The following is a 15,990-nucleotide window of genomic DNA, read 5'->3' on the forward strand; positions in this document are numbered from 1 at the left end:
AGCTAGGCTAGGGCCCTCCCTGGTGGCATAGTGGGTTAAGGCACAGCACTAAGACGCTAAAGACACTTAAGCATGAGTTCGATCCCCAGCCCCAGAGTTGACCCACATGGCGCGGCAGACCTCTCCTGACCCATCTACTGCTCCCCTCAGCAGTGTACTTCCTTACCTGGCCTCTTCTGCTCCCCACTCTGCCTTAGGTGAAGCCTCACACTGCCCCTACACCTCTGGCCTGTACCCCAATTCGGTATGCGTAAATAAATAAATCTTTTAAAAAAAGGGGGCTAGGCTATCTTTAGGGGTTCTTGTGCTGAAAGAAGTCTAGAAATAATTTTTAATAGATCATTCTTATATACATAAGAATAAGAAACCATTTAGAGTAATTTGACAAATTGAGCACACGATCTTTTAACCCTGTTGCTGATGCCCTGATGCCTTCCTTCCTGGTCCAAGGGATTAAATGAAAGAACCAAAGCAAAATAGGCCAAAGGAATATTTGCACTTGTAGCCATTGGGTTCTTCCTCTCATCTGGGTCATACTAGGGATTCACACATTTACTGAGTCTTTTTCTGCATATCAATGATCCTATATTTGTGAACTTTAGATAGGCTACTACACTATTACTCTGTAGTTTTGAGGGTAACTAAGTCAGCATACTGACATTAAGATGTCACATTTATAAGACTATAAACTCTTTTTTAAAGATTTACTTATTTATGCATATAGAAATGGAGCACAAGCCAGAGGTGCAAGAGTGGTGAGAGGATTCACCAGAGACAGAGCGGGGAGTAGAATAGGCAGATCAACAAAGTACACTGCTGAGGGAAGGAGCAGGTGAGAGAGGAGAGGTCTGCCGTGCCACGTGGGTCCCTCTGGGGCTGAGGGATTCAACTCACACTGAAGTGGCTGCAGCTAGCTTGCAGTGCTGCGTCCTTACCTGTTGCACTACCAGGGAGGGCCTATAAACTATTCTTTAATAAAATATATCCATGCAACTCAAATAAGTACTCTTAAGAAAGAAAGGTTTCCAATGTTTGTGGAGTCAAGGTACTGAGGTGAAGAGACTGAGCAAGGAAAAGAGCCCTCACGTGAATTCCCAGATTTTCCCAAATTGCTAATATAAATAAGATCAATGACACACACACAGATACACCCCAGCCTGGTGCCATCTCTTGCCAATTCTCATCCCCACTGGGAAATTGCCTGACATTACATAGTCACAGCTTGCATCTAGGTCCAGTTCCATCAAAATTCACAGCTTTATTTCCAACCAATTAACTTGGTTATTGGCTTCTCCAGATACACCAAGTGTTAATTCAACCAGATCTTCCTCTGTGCCTCTCTAACAATCTTACTCCACACTGAAATATAAACCATGTGCCAAAGACATTCTGACTTACAACTTGCCTATAAGAGATTTTAATTGTTTAATAAAAAAAATGAGAGCAGGAATCAAAAATATGAACAGCCTTATGTTCATATTCTTGCTACCCTCCTTTCCAGCCTTTCTTTCCAAGTTGTTTTACACATAATAAGAAAATACAGTACTCTGGTCTCTTATTTTCTGAAGACTGATAATTAAGTTGGCTCCACATTTTCAGCCATTGGCATATCACAAATGTATTCAAACTCTCAAACAAGATTTCAGTGCTTAGACTCAAGAGCTTTTCTCCACAAAACCCCCATGAGTTCAATCTTTAAAATGCTATAGTTTGATCCAAGAGCAGGAATGATCCCACCTCTGGGTTTATTCTGTTAAGCGATCCAAAGGCAACATCAAATTTCCACTTCAATCACTACCACTTAATTCTGATTATCTAGTAGGTGATATTTCATTGCCCCCAGTTTTTTGTTTTTAAAGATTTATTTATTTGTGCATACAGAACTGGGGTACAGGCCAGAGATGCAGGGGCAGTGAGAAGATTCACCAGAGACAGAGTCGGGGGCAGAACAGGCAGCCTGATGAAGTACACTGCTGAGGGGAGCAGCAGGCGGGTCAGGAGAGGTCTGCAGCGCCATGTGGATCACCTCTGGGGCAGGTGGGGATCAAACTCATGCAGAAGTGGCTTTAGCTTCTTAGTGCTGTGCTTTAACCCACTGTGCCACCAGGCCCCAGTTTTTTATTGTTGTTGTTGTTGTTTAAAAAAATAGCTTGAGCTACATGCATTTCCATTTAATACTGATTTTTTTAATGTATATTGCTTCTCCTAAATTTCTGAAAGTGGATACTTCTGTAATTATGAAATTTTCCCAAGACATCTTGCCTTCTGTTTTGACTTATGCTTTCCCGGATCATCTTTAATTCCTTGCTATCCAGCTAAGGACTCGCGTATGCCTTACAAAAGCCTGTAGAAAGGGTTCAACCTTGCATTCTTTCACACTCAGACTCTTTCAAAATCTGCTGACAAAGCAACAGATCAATCTGGTTTCTGTAGCTGGGGAATATTATAAATCTTATTTCCTAAAATGTTTCAGTCGGTAAATGAAACTGAATAGAGACTGTAAAAACAGGCCTTTGGTGAATAAAATGAATGAACAAGGGGAAAATCCAGTTGATAAGTAACTGAATAAGGGGTTCTTGTTGCATAACTTACTTTATTTACTCTTCATTATGATTTTGAGGTTTTAACTTATATAGATGAGTGTATAAATTTCACCTGCTGTATAATTTCAACCATTATATTAGTTTTTTTTTCTGTTTATTGAAGCAACATTACATTGCAACACTATTATGTTTGAAGTGTGCATTATTATAAATCAACCTCTGCATATACTACATTAAATTTGCCACTTAAAGTCCAATCCTATCCCTCACCCTACAATTGCTGCCTTTTACCCAACTTATCCACCCTCTCCCCTTTCCCCTCTGTAACCACTAATTTAGTCTTATAAGTCTACAAATTCATTTTTGTTTTCTTTAGTTCCTTCATAGGAATTTATACACCAGTATCAATACGACTCAAAAAGGAAGCTGAGAAAACTTGCCCAAAAGGACAACGTAGTAATTTCAGTAGTGGCCAAGAAGAGGATCACCTCACCAAAAATGACCCCCCCCCATAGAAGGTCCAGCTCCAGCACCCCCTTACCCTCACTCCCACCAGCACCTCTGTTTGCATTTATGAGGACAGCCAAGGAATTGGCACAGGACCCATTAATCACCCTGCTAGCTGCCCGTAGAATTGCTCTTAATTGACTAAGCTCCAGCAAGTAGCTGGCATTTCCAAGCTGGGGCTATTCCCGGTGGTTACTTGAAAAGGGTCTGTCCAAATACAAGTGAAATCCCTTCTGCTGGAAGAATTTTAAACCTTCAGCTCAAGGTCTAAAGAACCATTTGTCTGGCATGGTATAGTAACATCTGAAAATTTATAGGAGGGAACTGTAACACACAACCTACAAAACAGGAAATATTCTCAGGATATGTCAAGAATAAGAAAATGTGATGAAAGAAAATAGAGGGAAGTAGGTGACACCCAAATTACAATGAAATTAAATGCAGAACAGTTCTCAAGGTAGAAATAATACAAAATTAAAATTAAAATTGACAGAAGAAAACTTTCAAAAACTGGTCACATGAATTCAAGTTTGCTAGGAGTTGACTTGCAGACATAATATTTATTGAAAGAACTACTTACGATTAGTTTTAAATGACTATCTCCCAATTTTGAGAATCATTGAATTCTGGTTGAAAATAATTAAATCTGATGCCTAACTTGTAGAAGAGGAATAGATGAGTCTACAAATTACAAGCTGCTCAGAAGAATTATTTCAATTAATAGTAACAACATGCTGCAAATGCCTGGAAGAAAATAAAGCATAATTTGTAAAATATTAAAATATGTAAGAACATATAGCCACTGTTTCACCCTTCTTTGTCCTTTGTTTTTTTTTTTTTTAAATGATTGAAAATTACTATAGCACAAAACAGTGTTCTTTTATTTTTTTAAGAGTTATTTATTCATGCATACAGAACTGGGATACAGATCAGTGAGAGGATTCACCAGAGGCAGAGTCGGGGGCAGAACAGGCAGATGTACTGAAATGCACTGCTGAGGGGCTCAGCGGGAAGCTCAGGACACGTCAGCTGCATCAGGTAAGCCAGTTCTCGCCACGTATGGAAGTGCATGAAGCAGCTACAGCTAGCTTCATAATGTTGCACTTTAACCCGTTACGCCACCAGGGAAGGACTAGCTTTCTTTTTAATCTCTAAGTAAAATAAGATTTCTTCCCTTAAATTTCTCAAATGTAGTCAAGAAAGAGACAGAAATCAGGGACAGCCCAGACAGGTGCTGGTTTCAAGTCCCTTCCCTCTTTTCCAACCTTTCTTTTCAAAATTGTGGATTGGCCAATGTTTCTCACTGCCTGGAAAGGTGACTTTCAAAGGACAGGGAGGGTGGGTGGGAGGCGTACTCCAGACCTGGACAGTGTCTGTAGGGCTGTTTTCCCCTGGTCTGTGTCTGTGTTCTAGAGCTGTGCCAGTCCCGAGCAAGCACCCACCAAGGAAACAAAGAACTTGTGCCCTGTGGCTTGTGGATGCCCAGGGTCTGTCCAGGTACCTTGCAAGGGACTTATCAGAGAGCTATTGGGATGAGAAGGGACTTATCAGAGAGCTATTGGGATGAGAAGGGCTTGGAGTGAGGGGAGGCTGTCAGTCGTCTGGTTTCACCATTTTGCAAAATCCAAAAGCGCAACGTAACCTAGTTCCGGAAGGACCTTCACCACTACCCAGTTCGAGCTCTCATTTTGTAAGTAATAACCAGCTCCTCTAGCTCCAGACCCTGCTCTGGCACGTTCTCTTGCTCCTGCTTTCCTGTCTTTGGAACTTTGACTAGCTGGCTGCTCTATCTTGAATCTGTTAACAGTGTACTTGGTCTCCCCGGCTGCCTGTGTTTAGGGACCCACTTGCACCAATACCTCACAGGTAATGTAACTGGGTGGTCCCTAGGAAAAGGGGAAGTTCCAGGTTCCCTTCCCTACCCAAAAGGAGGGTGGAGCTGAACACAGAAGAGAAGGGAAGAAATCTGAAGAATGAAGCAGGATGGAGAGCCAGAAGGAGACCTGAAGAAGCCACATGGAGCAGCAAGCATGTGATGAAGAAACCGTGCTTGTTTCTTGATCCTGGACTGGTTAAGGCAGATGTAGGTGAGATACCTGTAGGGAGGTGACTATGGCAGTGTTATATTGATTTTGATGGTGCTCTTTTACTCCCAGATTTGTCTGGCCATTTCTGACCCTTTTCTATGTGTCCCGGCCAGTAGGTGCTTTAGTCTAGTGGCGGGCTTTCAGGCCTTGCTTTGAGCCAATCCCTTTCGGGTGGATTTTTGCCCATGAGGGGATGGGTAACTTCAGGTATTTGATTTAGAAATTATATTCTTTGTCTTCCATATTGTGTGCTCACTGTCTTAAAATTCCTTTTCATTAAAGTCTTATATGTTTTGTCTTGATGCAGTGGATGGCAGAGCCCATTTAGAGCAGGCAGGTTTGAGGGTTCAGTGGTGCCTCTCTCTCCCTGTCCTGTAACAGTAATACAACCCCCCTGACCAGGGGGCACAGAGATAGCTGTCAGTGGCCTGAAGCGGCTTCTGTTCTCTCGTACTTGGATGCACAAGTCTTGCTCTGCCTACCTGGACTTCTTTCTATTGACTGCCTAAGCGCTTGCTTCCAGGTCCGGTTTCCCCAGGTTGTCAGTATTCACCCCCTCTCCGTAACCCCTTCAGAAAATGGCCAGAGATGTCATCATCCCTTACTGCTATGTGACTGTACACCCTCAGCAGCCTCATCTGCAAAATGGCATAAAGCCCACAGACTGACCAACATCCCCTAGAGCATTATCGTGAGCAAAAATGAGCATATTGTAAATATTGATATTAAAATTAATGATTATTGGTATGATTATTATTACAAATCTAAATAGGAAAGACAGATGTGATAATATGAGGAGGACGAGGGCACACCTACAAAGGAATCCCAACACTGAGGCTCTATCAGACTGTCATTGCGCAAATGCCACAAAGCCAAGATCTCACCACAGGGACTTCCAGGGAAAAGCAGGTCAGTGTGTCAAAAGAAAAGGGCAAAAGGCAGGAGGACTGTGGGCCAGCATCACCTGGAGCAACATATTAGCAACACAAAAAGCTCCTCTTCCTTCAGATGATTTCTAATGCTTAGTCAAAAGCCATTGATTTTACAAACATACCCCTGAAAGGCAAAGACAGAGAAGGGAGAAAAACAGAGAACACAATCACAATAATTAGAAGAGAAGCTTTGAGAGCCTTCCCCTGAAATCTCCACCTGAGGCCAGTTTGGCTTGGCCTCACCACCTTTTACCCCAGACACACTCACAGCACACACAGTGAGAATCTACCAGATCTGGGAGTCTGTTTTCCATTCCAGGGCTTGCAGAGTCTTTGCAGCTACTCACTCTAATAAGATATGTATCTGAAGGGAAAATGGGACTATTGATTTTTTTCCCACTCAGCTGTGAACTGCTGAATTTCATTATTTTAAATAGTGTGCAGAAGGCACCCTGAAATCAGCCTGGAACTGCTCACTGGACAGAGGGCATGTGTAGTGGGGATGCTCTAAACACTCCAAATGGTCAGTCACACTGGCTGAGCCCTGAGCAGTTAAGATAACAGAAAGTAGGGGCCATCATGGCATGTGACCCACTGGCCCTGCCCAATCCAGTCATGACCCAAGGCCCCAGGTCCTTTCCATAACCAGGAGTTGAATTTGTCTCACAGTTTGTACCATCGGTTTGTGAAAAAGTTGAGATATGTTTCTTCCAATGCACAAGCGACAATTCATCCATGAACTTCTGGAACTCATTTCACATGAAGCATGAAAAATTCCAGGAGCTGAGGAATGAAGAATTCAACCACAGACTAAAACAAGCCAATCCAGCTTTTCTAAAGAATGCTAGAAAGGATCATCCACAGCAGTCACGTCATCACTCCTGGTATTAATGTGATCATTCTGACCACTCTACAGTCAGCCACAAGCATGCTGAACAGGGCCCCTGCCCATCCTCCCCAGTCTTCCAGGTGCAAGGACCAAACATGGCCAGAAGGCAGAGCTAATGGCCCTGGAGAGAGAGGCAATGCAAAGCACTTTGCAAAATCCCTGTTGTGTCACTTTCCCTACTGGAGAGTTGCTGCTTTTCCAGGGCATTAAAGCAGTTGTCCTCTTAGGCCTTCCTGGTGGCACAAGGGGTTACGTCTCAGCACTACAAAGCTATCACACTGGCCAGGGAGCTGACCCACATGGTGCAGCAGACCTCTCCTGCCTTACCTGCTTTTCCACTCAGTAGTGTGTATCAGTTGATCCACCTGTTCTTCTCCCCTCTCTCTGGTGAATCTTCTCACCCCCTGCACCTTTAGCCTACACCCCAGTTCCTGTATGCATAAATAAACCTTGGGGCAGGGGAAAAACAGGTCTCCTCTTCTTAATGGGAAGAAAACCATTCTTGTTGGTTCCTGACAAAAGGCAATTCTGATGTCCCTCTGAGGAGACAACTCTTCATTCCATCCTGCTAGGAGATTTGATCCAGAGCACAGATATGAGACAATTCAAAGTGCTGCTCAGGCTTCTGTTACAATATCCAGGTGAAAAGCCACTAAGTCTCTCAGCACCAGCACACTTTTCTACTCCCAGCCCTTGGCTAACATGGCCAGAGCCTGCCAACCAAACCGAGTCACAAATTATGTTGAGCATACAAGCTCAAAATCTCCACTGATGATTTGTCCAGAAATGTCAAGTACTCATAGGTACCTGAAAAAGCTAGCCACACTGCTTTTTAAACTCAGTGTATCAGTTTTCCAAAGAAGAAGCATATTCTTTGTTCCTTAAAATTACATGTATCAAGCTGGATAAATCAAAAGCAGCTTCTCCCCAGACTGAACCCTCAGTTTACATCAGACCTCTATGAAAGTTTATGGATGATGGTCACAATAAAAACTTTGTGGATGATGTAGTGCGGTCTTTACCTCTGGATTTTTAAAACAATTCCAATCTCTACAACCTCTCTTCATAAGACATCAAGATTTTCCTGTTTTACAATTTGCCTCTCTCCATCTGGCCTACAATGAGCCTTGTCTCATAAGCAACAAAGACAGCTACTGATGCATATGAGGTGCACTCTCCTGGCAGCGGCATATCCATATAAAAGGCTCCCCAAAGTCAGCATTTTAAAAAGGCAGCCAAGACCTGCTAGCAAAAGCTCAGTTAACAGGAGCAAGTCTAACTAGTTAAAAGTCTGATCAGTTAAAAATCTTCTTTCAAATGCTCTATTCCTGGGAGTCTGTGCCAAAGCCCACTAGCTCAGACAAGGTATGTCTTCCTTATAAAGTAGAAAGCACATAAAACAGTGTTGGCTTTTTCCTAAGTGGTGTTCTTAGCAGGGAACATCATGCTCACCTTCCTAGATGGAAGAAAGGAAGCTGACTCATCAAAGTTTAATTACTGCCCAAAGAATACAAAAACACTCATTCAAAGGCATATGTGTAATCCTTATATTTATTGTAGCCCGGCTTACAATAGCTAAGTTATAGAAATAGCTTAAGTACCCAAGGACAGAGGAGTGGATCAGAGAAGTATGGTAAATAGTGGAATACTTACTCAGATATGAAAAAACAAAAAGAGTGAACTCCTGTCATTTGCAACAACATGCATGACCCTGGAGATGATATGCTAAGCAAAATAAGTCACAAAGAGAGAGAGAAATATAGGATGACTCCATTTATATGTGGTATATAGAGAAACATATTAAAGGGTCGGAGACACCAAACCAATAATAAATTCTTTAACATCTGACAGCAAAACTGAGGCAGTGAGAGGAGGTAAAGGGCCAGACAGAGAGAAAGAGAAGAGGCCCAGTGGAACATGGTGGAGGACTGTTGGGACATTGGTGGTGGGCAAGGTGTGAAAGCAAACATTTGTATACTATACCATTTGCACCATTGTATTTGAACTATACCCCCCAGATCAGATACAAAGATCTATCTGTTGTGCCAGAATGGGGCGCACTACCCGAAAAAGCTAGCCATACTGCTGTTAAAAGACAAAAGGACACTTTATTGCAAGCTCGTGCTCGGACCCAACCACACACCAGAGCATCTGCATGGCAGGAAGGGTCCTGAGCACTGGGGTGCAGAATCTTGTATGGTCCCCGGGGGCAGTCTCGGGTGCAACACAGGTCGCTGTCTGATTGGTTGACCCTCTCAGCCCTCCATATCTGGTACAGAAAGTTTGTCTCGGCCCATGATTGGGTGGCGGGTATGGTCTGAGCTTGCGTCAGGGTGGCCTACTGATGTGCCATTTGAACTCTCCCCCCTGATGGGGAAACAGAGACTGAAGCATAAGATGGCGGTGGCAGGCTCAAATGGAGTGTGTCAGGTTTTTCAATATCTACTTTGCCTCAATAAAAATAATTTGAAAAATATAATAAATAAACTGGACATAGAGTTGTAACACACAAAAGAGGCCTATACACTTCAAAGTGTGCCGAGGCAGGGAAGCACTGCCCAGTACCACCAAGAAAGGAGAATCCAAGGGTCGGCTCTTGCAGGGTCATCCAGATTCCAAGAATGTCCAAGGGGATCACTGTCCAAAGACACTAAACTCTGAGCATTACTCATGGCACTCTCCTCACAACTAGGGTCCCACCTGCCACAACCTGCCAGGAGAAGGCCATGATAGGCGTGTTTCTTTATCTTTCAGCCACTGCCCTATCTCCCTGCAGCTCCTCTCCCACACAACTAGTCCTCACGTGCCTAGATCTCCCCACACAGAGACCTCAAAATCTGAGCTGTTGAGGTGTCCAGGTTTTCCCATGATCATCTCAGCACAGAAAGTGAGAACCCACTGTTGACTGAACTGTTACCCGGGGTCTGGGAGTAATGGGCATCCCAGGAGCCCCCAGATAGCACTACAGCATATCCCACTGTCATCCTCATATTCAGTCTATTGCCACAAACTGAAAAGTCTTTCCAAAGTCTATTCAATTGATTATAGTGCTGGGCAAAGTCACATGTTCATTCCCTGTTCTGGTCAAGTCAGCCTGGGTAAAGGAAGCTGCCGTGCAAGGGCAAAAGAACAGACTAGAAATGCTAAGGGCTGACTCTGGGGCTCACCTCTATTAGCCAATACTACTATGAAGTTCCCTGTTTTAAATTAAAAGAGGTAACTTCCCAGAACCTGTGGGCAGAAACTATCTTACTGGTTCAGATCCAAAGACAGCTATAGCAGTGCGGTCTCCTAGTAGCTGCATGAGGGAAGCTCTCAACGCTTTGTTTCCTTGACTGTAAAATGGAAACAAGAAGTACCTGCCTACCAGGTAGACTGCGCTGAAAGCCACAAGTCAACCCGTGAGGAAGCACTCATTCTGCAGTCATATGTCTCCATACAGGGACAGGGCACACCCACAAGGATACTTCCAACAAATTCAGCTCAGAACGCAGAGGCTTTGTTAAATATTGCAGTGGGTTCTAGTAAGACCTGCTCTAATGTTTTCCCTCGAAGATTAACTCTCATCTGTATGAGAGGCATATGACAAACTGCTGAGCTATTAAGAGCAACAGGAGAAAGATGTAGGACACATCTGGATGGTAAGACTAAAAAAGGCTTTTAAGGGTAATGTATAAAATTATGCATTTACAAATATAACAATAAAAGTACATGTATATTCCATCATTCATTATCCCTATTACAGATATACATATGATCTATAAGATGATGTATATATTATGTGTGCCTATGTATACTTGCATGTGATATATAATGCATAATCTACATATTTTATATACCTATACATATATATAAGTAGAGAGAGAGAAAATGGTTTCCATGGTAGAACAAGGGAAGCAAGTAGGAAAGATCCGTATAGGCTGAGGCAACAGAACAAGGAAGCACAAGAAGATGTGGGGAGGACAGGACAAGACACAGCCAAAGGTGAGCTCCTCTGGCCATGCCCAAAAGTGGCAACAATCCGAGTCTCCTCCCTTGTTCCAAGGGCACGAGCTATGAGCTAGCTATGTCTACAGGGATCTATTAGTGCTAGAAGAGGACAGAAGAAACCTCAGCACCCCCGTAAGGCTATTCTGTGAGAACCCTGAGAGAATACCATCTGCGGCTCGCTTCTACAGGTTGGGTAGGATATTGGTCATGTAAGGTGAAGACAGTCATTCACGCACTAGTCTAAGATACATTAGACAGCAGTTTGAGGCCCTCAGGACTGAAATCCCTATAATAAAAACAAGGGCAAGCAGAGTAAAGTATTTACTGGTGCCCAGACACAATTAGGAGAGCTCAGTTCATCCACATTACAACTCTATAAAGAATTTATTGTTTACTTTACCCAAATAAAAGCAGCTCCCAGTTTATAAGGGGTTAAGTAAGGGTTCATCTCCTGATGATCAGATGGCAGAGTCCATATTCACAACCACTCTGGGTGGTGAGTTTTATTAAGTATTTTTTTCAGTATAACAACCTAGCAGAACATGAACTTTCTCGTGGCTCTACACCCCCAGCACTTTCAGGCCTTGCTACCCTGAGCATATACACTGGAGAGCTACTCACTCTTTTGTCTAACATGTATGTAAATGTATGTTCTGTTTTGGCCAGAATAAAATTCAGAACACAGCAAAGAATCTCACTCCAGGGTGATAAAAGAAAACAGCTACAGCTAAAATCAACAAAAAAAGGAGTTTATAAGTTTGTTTCTTATTAAAAACTCTGAGAAAATTTTAAGCTTCCTAAACTTTCTTTTCCTTATCTGTCAAATTGTAACAGGATGGTCCCTAGGAAAAGGGGAAGTTCCAGGTTCCCTGCCCCACCCAGAATGAGGGTGGAGCTGAGCACAGAAAAGAAGAGAAGGAATCTGAGGAAGAAGGAAGCAGGATGGAGAGACAGAAGGAGATCTGAGGAATCCACATAGAGCAGCAAGCATGTGATGAAGAAACCGTGCTTGTTTCTTCTTGACCTTGGACCAGTTAAGGCAGATGTGGGTGAGAGACCCATGGGGAGGTGACTATTACAGTGTTTATATTGATTTTGATTGTGCTCTTTTCCTCCCAGACTTCTCTGGCCATTTCTGCCCCTTTTCGATGGGTCCCGGCCAGAAGGTGCTTTAGTCTCGTGGTGGGCTTTCAGGCCTTGCTTTGGACCAGTCCCTTTGGGGTGAACTTTTGCCCATGAGGGGGTGAGTAACTTCAGGTATCTGATTTAGGAATTATTCTCTCTCTCTCTTCACCCCCCGCCCCCTGGGGTGGTTTCCTGTTCCTTTCCCCTTTTTGTAAATAAACTCATTTTGACCCTTTTGTGTGTGCCTGCAGTATAACTAAATTTTAAGTGCACGGGTGAGGCCCCATCAACAGGCGGCCCAGTTCACTCTTGACTGCCCTATAACATGTCTACACGAGCATCCTCAACAAAGATTGATGTTAACATCTCTAACTAATTGAGCTCCGATAGATCCCAAAGGAAGAAAAAATGTCCCTGAGGGTGTTTGGAAATGGAAGGGCACATATTAGACAGTGAGACTGGAAATTAGTGAGTTGGATGGTCAGGACAAAAAATACCTTGCAAAGCTCAAGACTGCCCACACAATGAAGAACTTCCCATTCAGAATACCAATGGTGCTTCAATTGAAAAAAATATATACAACTGCTTGGAAAATATTTAAAAAGGAGGGACAATGGACACCAACAACCAACAATGCTATAACAGGTCAAATTGATGATCCGTGCAAAATTAGTTAGGAAATCACTGATACCTCCTTGTGGTTTCAGGTGGTTCTGCACGAAGTGGGATCTGACTGGCTAAGGCCAGGGTGTCCTGCAAGGCCTTGCTGACCTCCTGCAGCTCACCCAGGGACAGCCTGCCCACCAGCGGGGTCAAGTCACAGCCCTGCCATGGAAGAAGCTGCTCCAGCTCTTCTATCTGCTTCCTCAGCTGGTGATCTTTTGCTTCCAGCACAGACATTCTTGCTTGGAGGACTTCAATTTCTTTCTGCAAAGAATGGAGAGACCAGATCTTATGAATTAACCCTGCTTGTGGCAAGCATCTCTGCTAATAATGAGTCGCTTAAGTGAGAGTCAGCCATATGCATGAGAACCGAGAATTTCTCCGTCTAAAGCAGGCAGATTTTTGGAAGACTTGCTAAACCGGAAAAATCATGCCATCTTTATATTTCTGATTATTTGGCAAAAGAAAAAACATCTTCTCCCAACTATTAAATAACTATGGAGAGGTAGCCAAGAATATTACTTGGAAAACCCAGCAGATATATAAACGATTCAGTCCATTTCAGGTGGAAGGGCAGCAAGCATGGGTGTGTGTGAGATAGGAGCTAGCAGGAAACACTAGCCACAGACCAAAAAATAAAAGGACAGATAATCCTAAATGAAAACATAGTATATAAAGATTACAAAAAACATAGCTTCTTAGTAGAATATAAAGATTACCAAAAAAAACATAGCTTCTTAAGTCTATAGGATTAAAAGAACAAAGAGATGCTGTAGATAGTGCTATGCTATCTGCCCTATGATGCAGTTCATAAAAATACTAAATAAATTTAATGGACAAGAATACAGCAAACCAAACTCCAAAGAATCTACACAGTATCATCCAATCTTAAGTCAATTAATAAAATAAGCAGCAGGTAACTGCATACACATTGTGGTTATGGTGCCAAAGCAGGTTACCCTCAGACTGGACTGCCCATAGGGCTCTGAATTTAAAATGAGACTCTTAATTAACATCCTCTGGTGTTGCATGCATCAGTTTTCTGGCTAATGAGAGCACAGTTCTAATCCTGGGAGTCTCCCTAACTTTATCTGTGTTCTCTCAACCCCAAGGTGTAAATGACCTACAACTTTTATCCACTGACCCTATTTTCAGCAGAGGAGAGAGTGAGAAGATGCTGCAGATCCACAGCTAAGACACTCTACAGAGAAAACATCTGTGTCCCTCACAGGTCCAAGCTTGCAGTATTGCTGACACTGTCTCCCAACAAACTGCCCTGCTGCCACCTTTGACTTTCCTCCCAGAAAATAAACTCCACAGGCATCCTTGTGATTTCAAACAGCATCTGGCACATAGTAGGCAATTAATAAACACCCACTGAATAAATGACTAGCTTTCCCAGAGTTCTACCAAGAACATATCCTTCAAACACTAAGTACCCTGGGCTAAAATTATTTTCTGTACACTCTGAGCTCATCAGCAATAGTGTAGATTTTCATTGGTGACTACTATTTAAAACCAAAAATGAGGTTTCATATTTTCATTTCTCTAAACCTTACAACAATGTTCACCCAATGTGTTCAATCTGTTAAAAAATAACAGTACACTTCCAAACTTATGTGGCTTTTGCTTCCTTTTGTCACCTTGATATTGTAAGAACTTGGCTGGAAAAACTCAGAAGAAAAGTATTCAAGGGGGTGAAGGGGTGGTGAAGATAAAGGAGCAGGGTTCCAAGCCCCCATGAATTTGCCAAGCTTATTCAACTGTTTAGAGCTTTTGCCAGGATTTCAACTCAGTCTGAAAGTCCTCAGCTCTTTCTGAAGTCACACTGCCTCTCACACCTGGCTCCCTGTTCCTTCCTCAAAGCTTCCAGACTCAAGCAAGTGTGGACGCACTTCAAGGCTTTCTGCCTGTAGGTTCTCTGTCAACTCTCAGCACCCCTGAATGTCTCCTGGCTGTAGCTCAGAGCTACATCAGGATTTCAAGGCCCTGACAATTCTTGAGCAACCTTTGTCCACACTTTTATCCAAAGCTCTGTGCCAAGCCCACATGCCTAGCCCAGTCCGTCTTTACAGCTCTGCCTCCCTTCAACGGCTGTCCTAACTTGATAGGGATTCCCATAAAGGACTTCGCGGCACCGATTTCTTTCTGTCTCCCAAAAAAACTTCTAAAGGTCAAAATGATGAAAGGTGACAAATTGGCCTGGCAGACAAGGAAAACGTGTTCCAGAGGTAATGAGGAATATCTGAAACAGATCAGCGCTGCTGAGCTTTCAAGCCCTCATTCGTAATGAGATTCCTACAAGCCCTCTGGTTATCTCCACCCATCTCTCCCCTCTGTACTTCACGGGTGGATGGCCAGGCTTCTAATTGCCACACTCCAGCAAAGCAAAACCCACTTTGCTGCATTTGGCTTACGTGAGTAAGGGTGAAACTGCTGTCCTATTTGTAGAATATTCTTCACCTGCATACCTGCAATTGCTGCTTTTCTTGAAGAAGCCAATCTCGTCTGGAGATAGACGCATGCAGGTTGTCCTGAGCATTGGGCTCCAATGGCTTCAGCTCCATTCTGAGTGTGGTTTGGGAGCCATCATTGCCGACCCTTAAAACATAAAAAGTAAGTATTGGTGTAGACATGGAGAGCTGAAATCCTCAGGTTTCCAAGAATGTTGAGAAAGAACTCTCACAAATGGCCCCTGGGTGGGCTCACCCTTAGGAGGATCACAGGGGTGAAGTCCCTAATGCAAGTTTTTGTTTTAATTACACTCTATCAGGCTTTGCTTCTTCCCAAGGCCAACCCCCTAATACTGGATCTGCACTGCACCACAGCCAGCAGCCACACACATTGCTGAAAGGGCAAAAAACACCCAGACCAGAGAGGCTGAGTCTGAAAACAGAGTGCAAAACAGCTCCTCAGTGACATCGCCGTATCTGTGCCCTGTTGGAATGATCCCACTTTTGATAGATTGTGTTCTATTAAATATGTATTTTTAATTAATTTCAATGCTTTTTTTTCTTTATTTTAATGTGGCTACTAGATCATTTAAAGTTGTGTGTGGTTTATCAGTGATTAAGGACTGATCACAAAAATATACAGAGAACTGATGAAACTCAACAAAAATAAACAACCCCATCAAAAAATGGGCAGAAGAGCTAAAAAGATACTTCTCCAAAGAGGAAATGCAGATGGCCAACAAGCATATGAAAAAATGTTCAACATCACTCATAATAAGGGAGATGCAAATTAAAACCACA

At 43.0% G+C, this 15,990-nt stretch overlaps 1 protein-coding gene across 1 annotated transcript in view; it reads right to left on the minus strand.

Annotated features, from left to right (window-relative positions):
- The window catches only part of DISC1 (disrupted in schizophrenia 1), a 304,163-nt gene that overhangs the window by 188,101 nt on the left and 100,072 nt on the right, over positions 1-15,990 (minus strand). Inside the window, exons 5-6 of the mRNA XM_012731422.1 lie at positions 15,208-15,337; positions 12,765-13,000 (exon numbers count right to left, since the gene is read on the minus strand). Of these exons, the coding sequence (XP_012586876.1) occupies positions 12,765-13,000; positions 15,208-15,337 (366 nt within the window). The remainder of the gene's footprint in view (positions 1-12,764; positions 13,001-15,207; positions 15,338-15,990) is intronic.

The sequence above is a fragment of the Condylura cristata genome, unplaced genomic scaffold (assembly GCF_000260355.1).
Source record: "Condylura cristata isolate star-nosed mole 26May11 unplaced genomic scaffold, ConCri1.0 scaffold00030, whole genome shotgun sequence".
Lineage (NCBI taxonomy): Eukaryota > Metazoa > Chordata > Mammalia > Eulipotyphla > Talpidae > Condylura > Condylura cristata.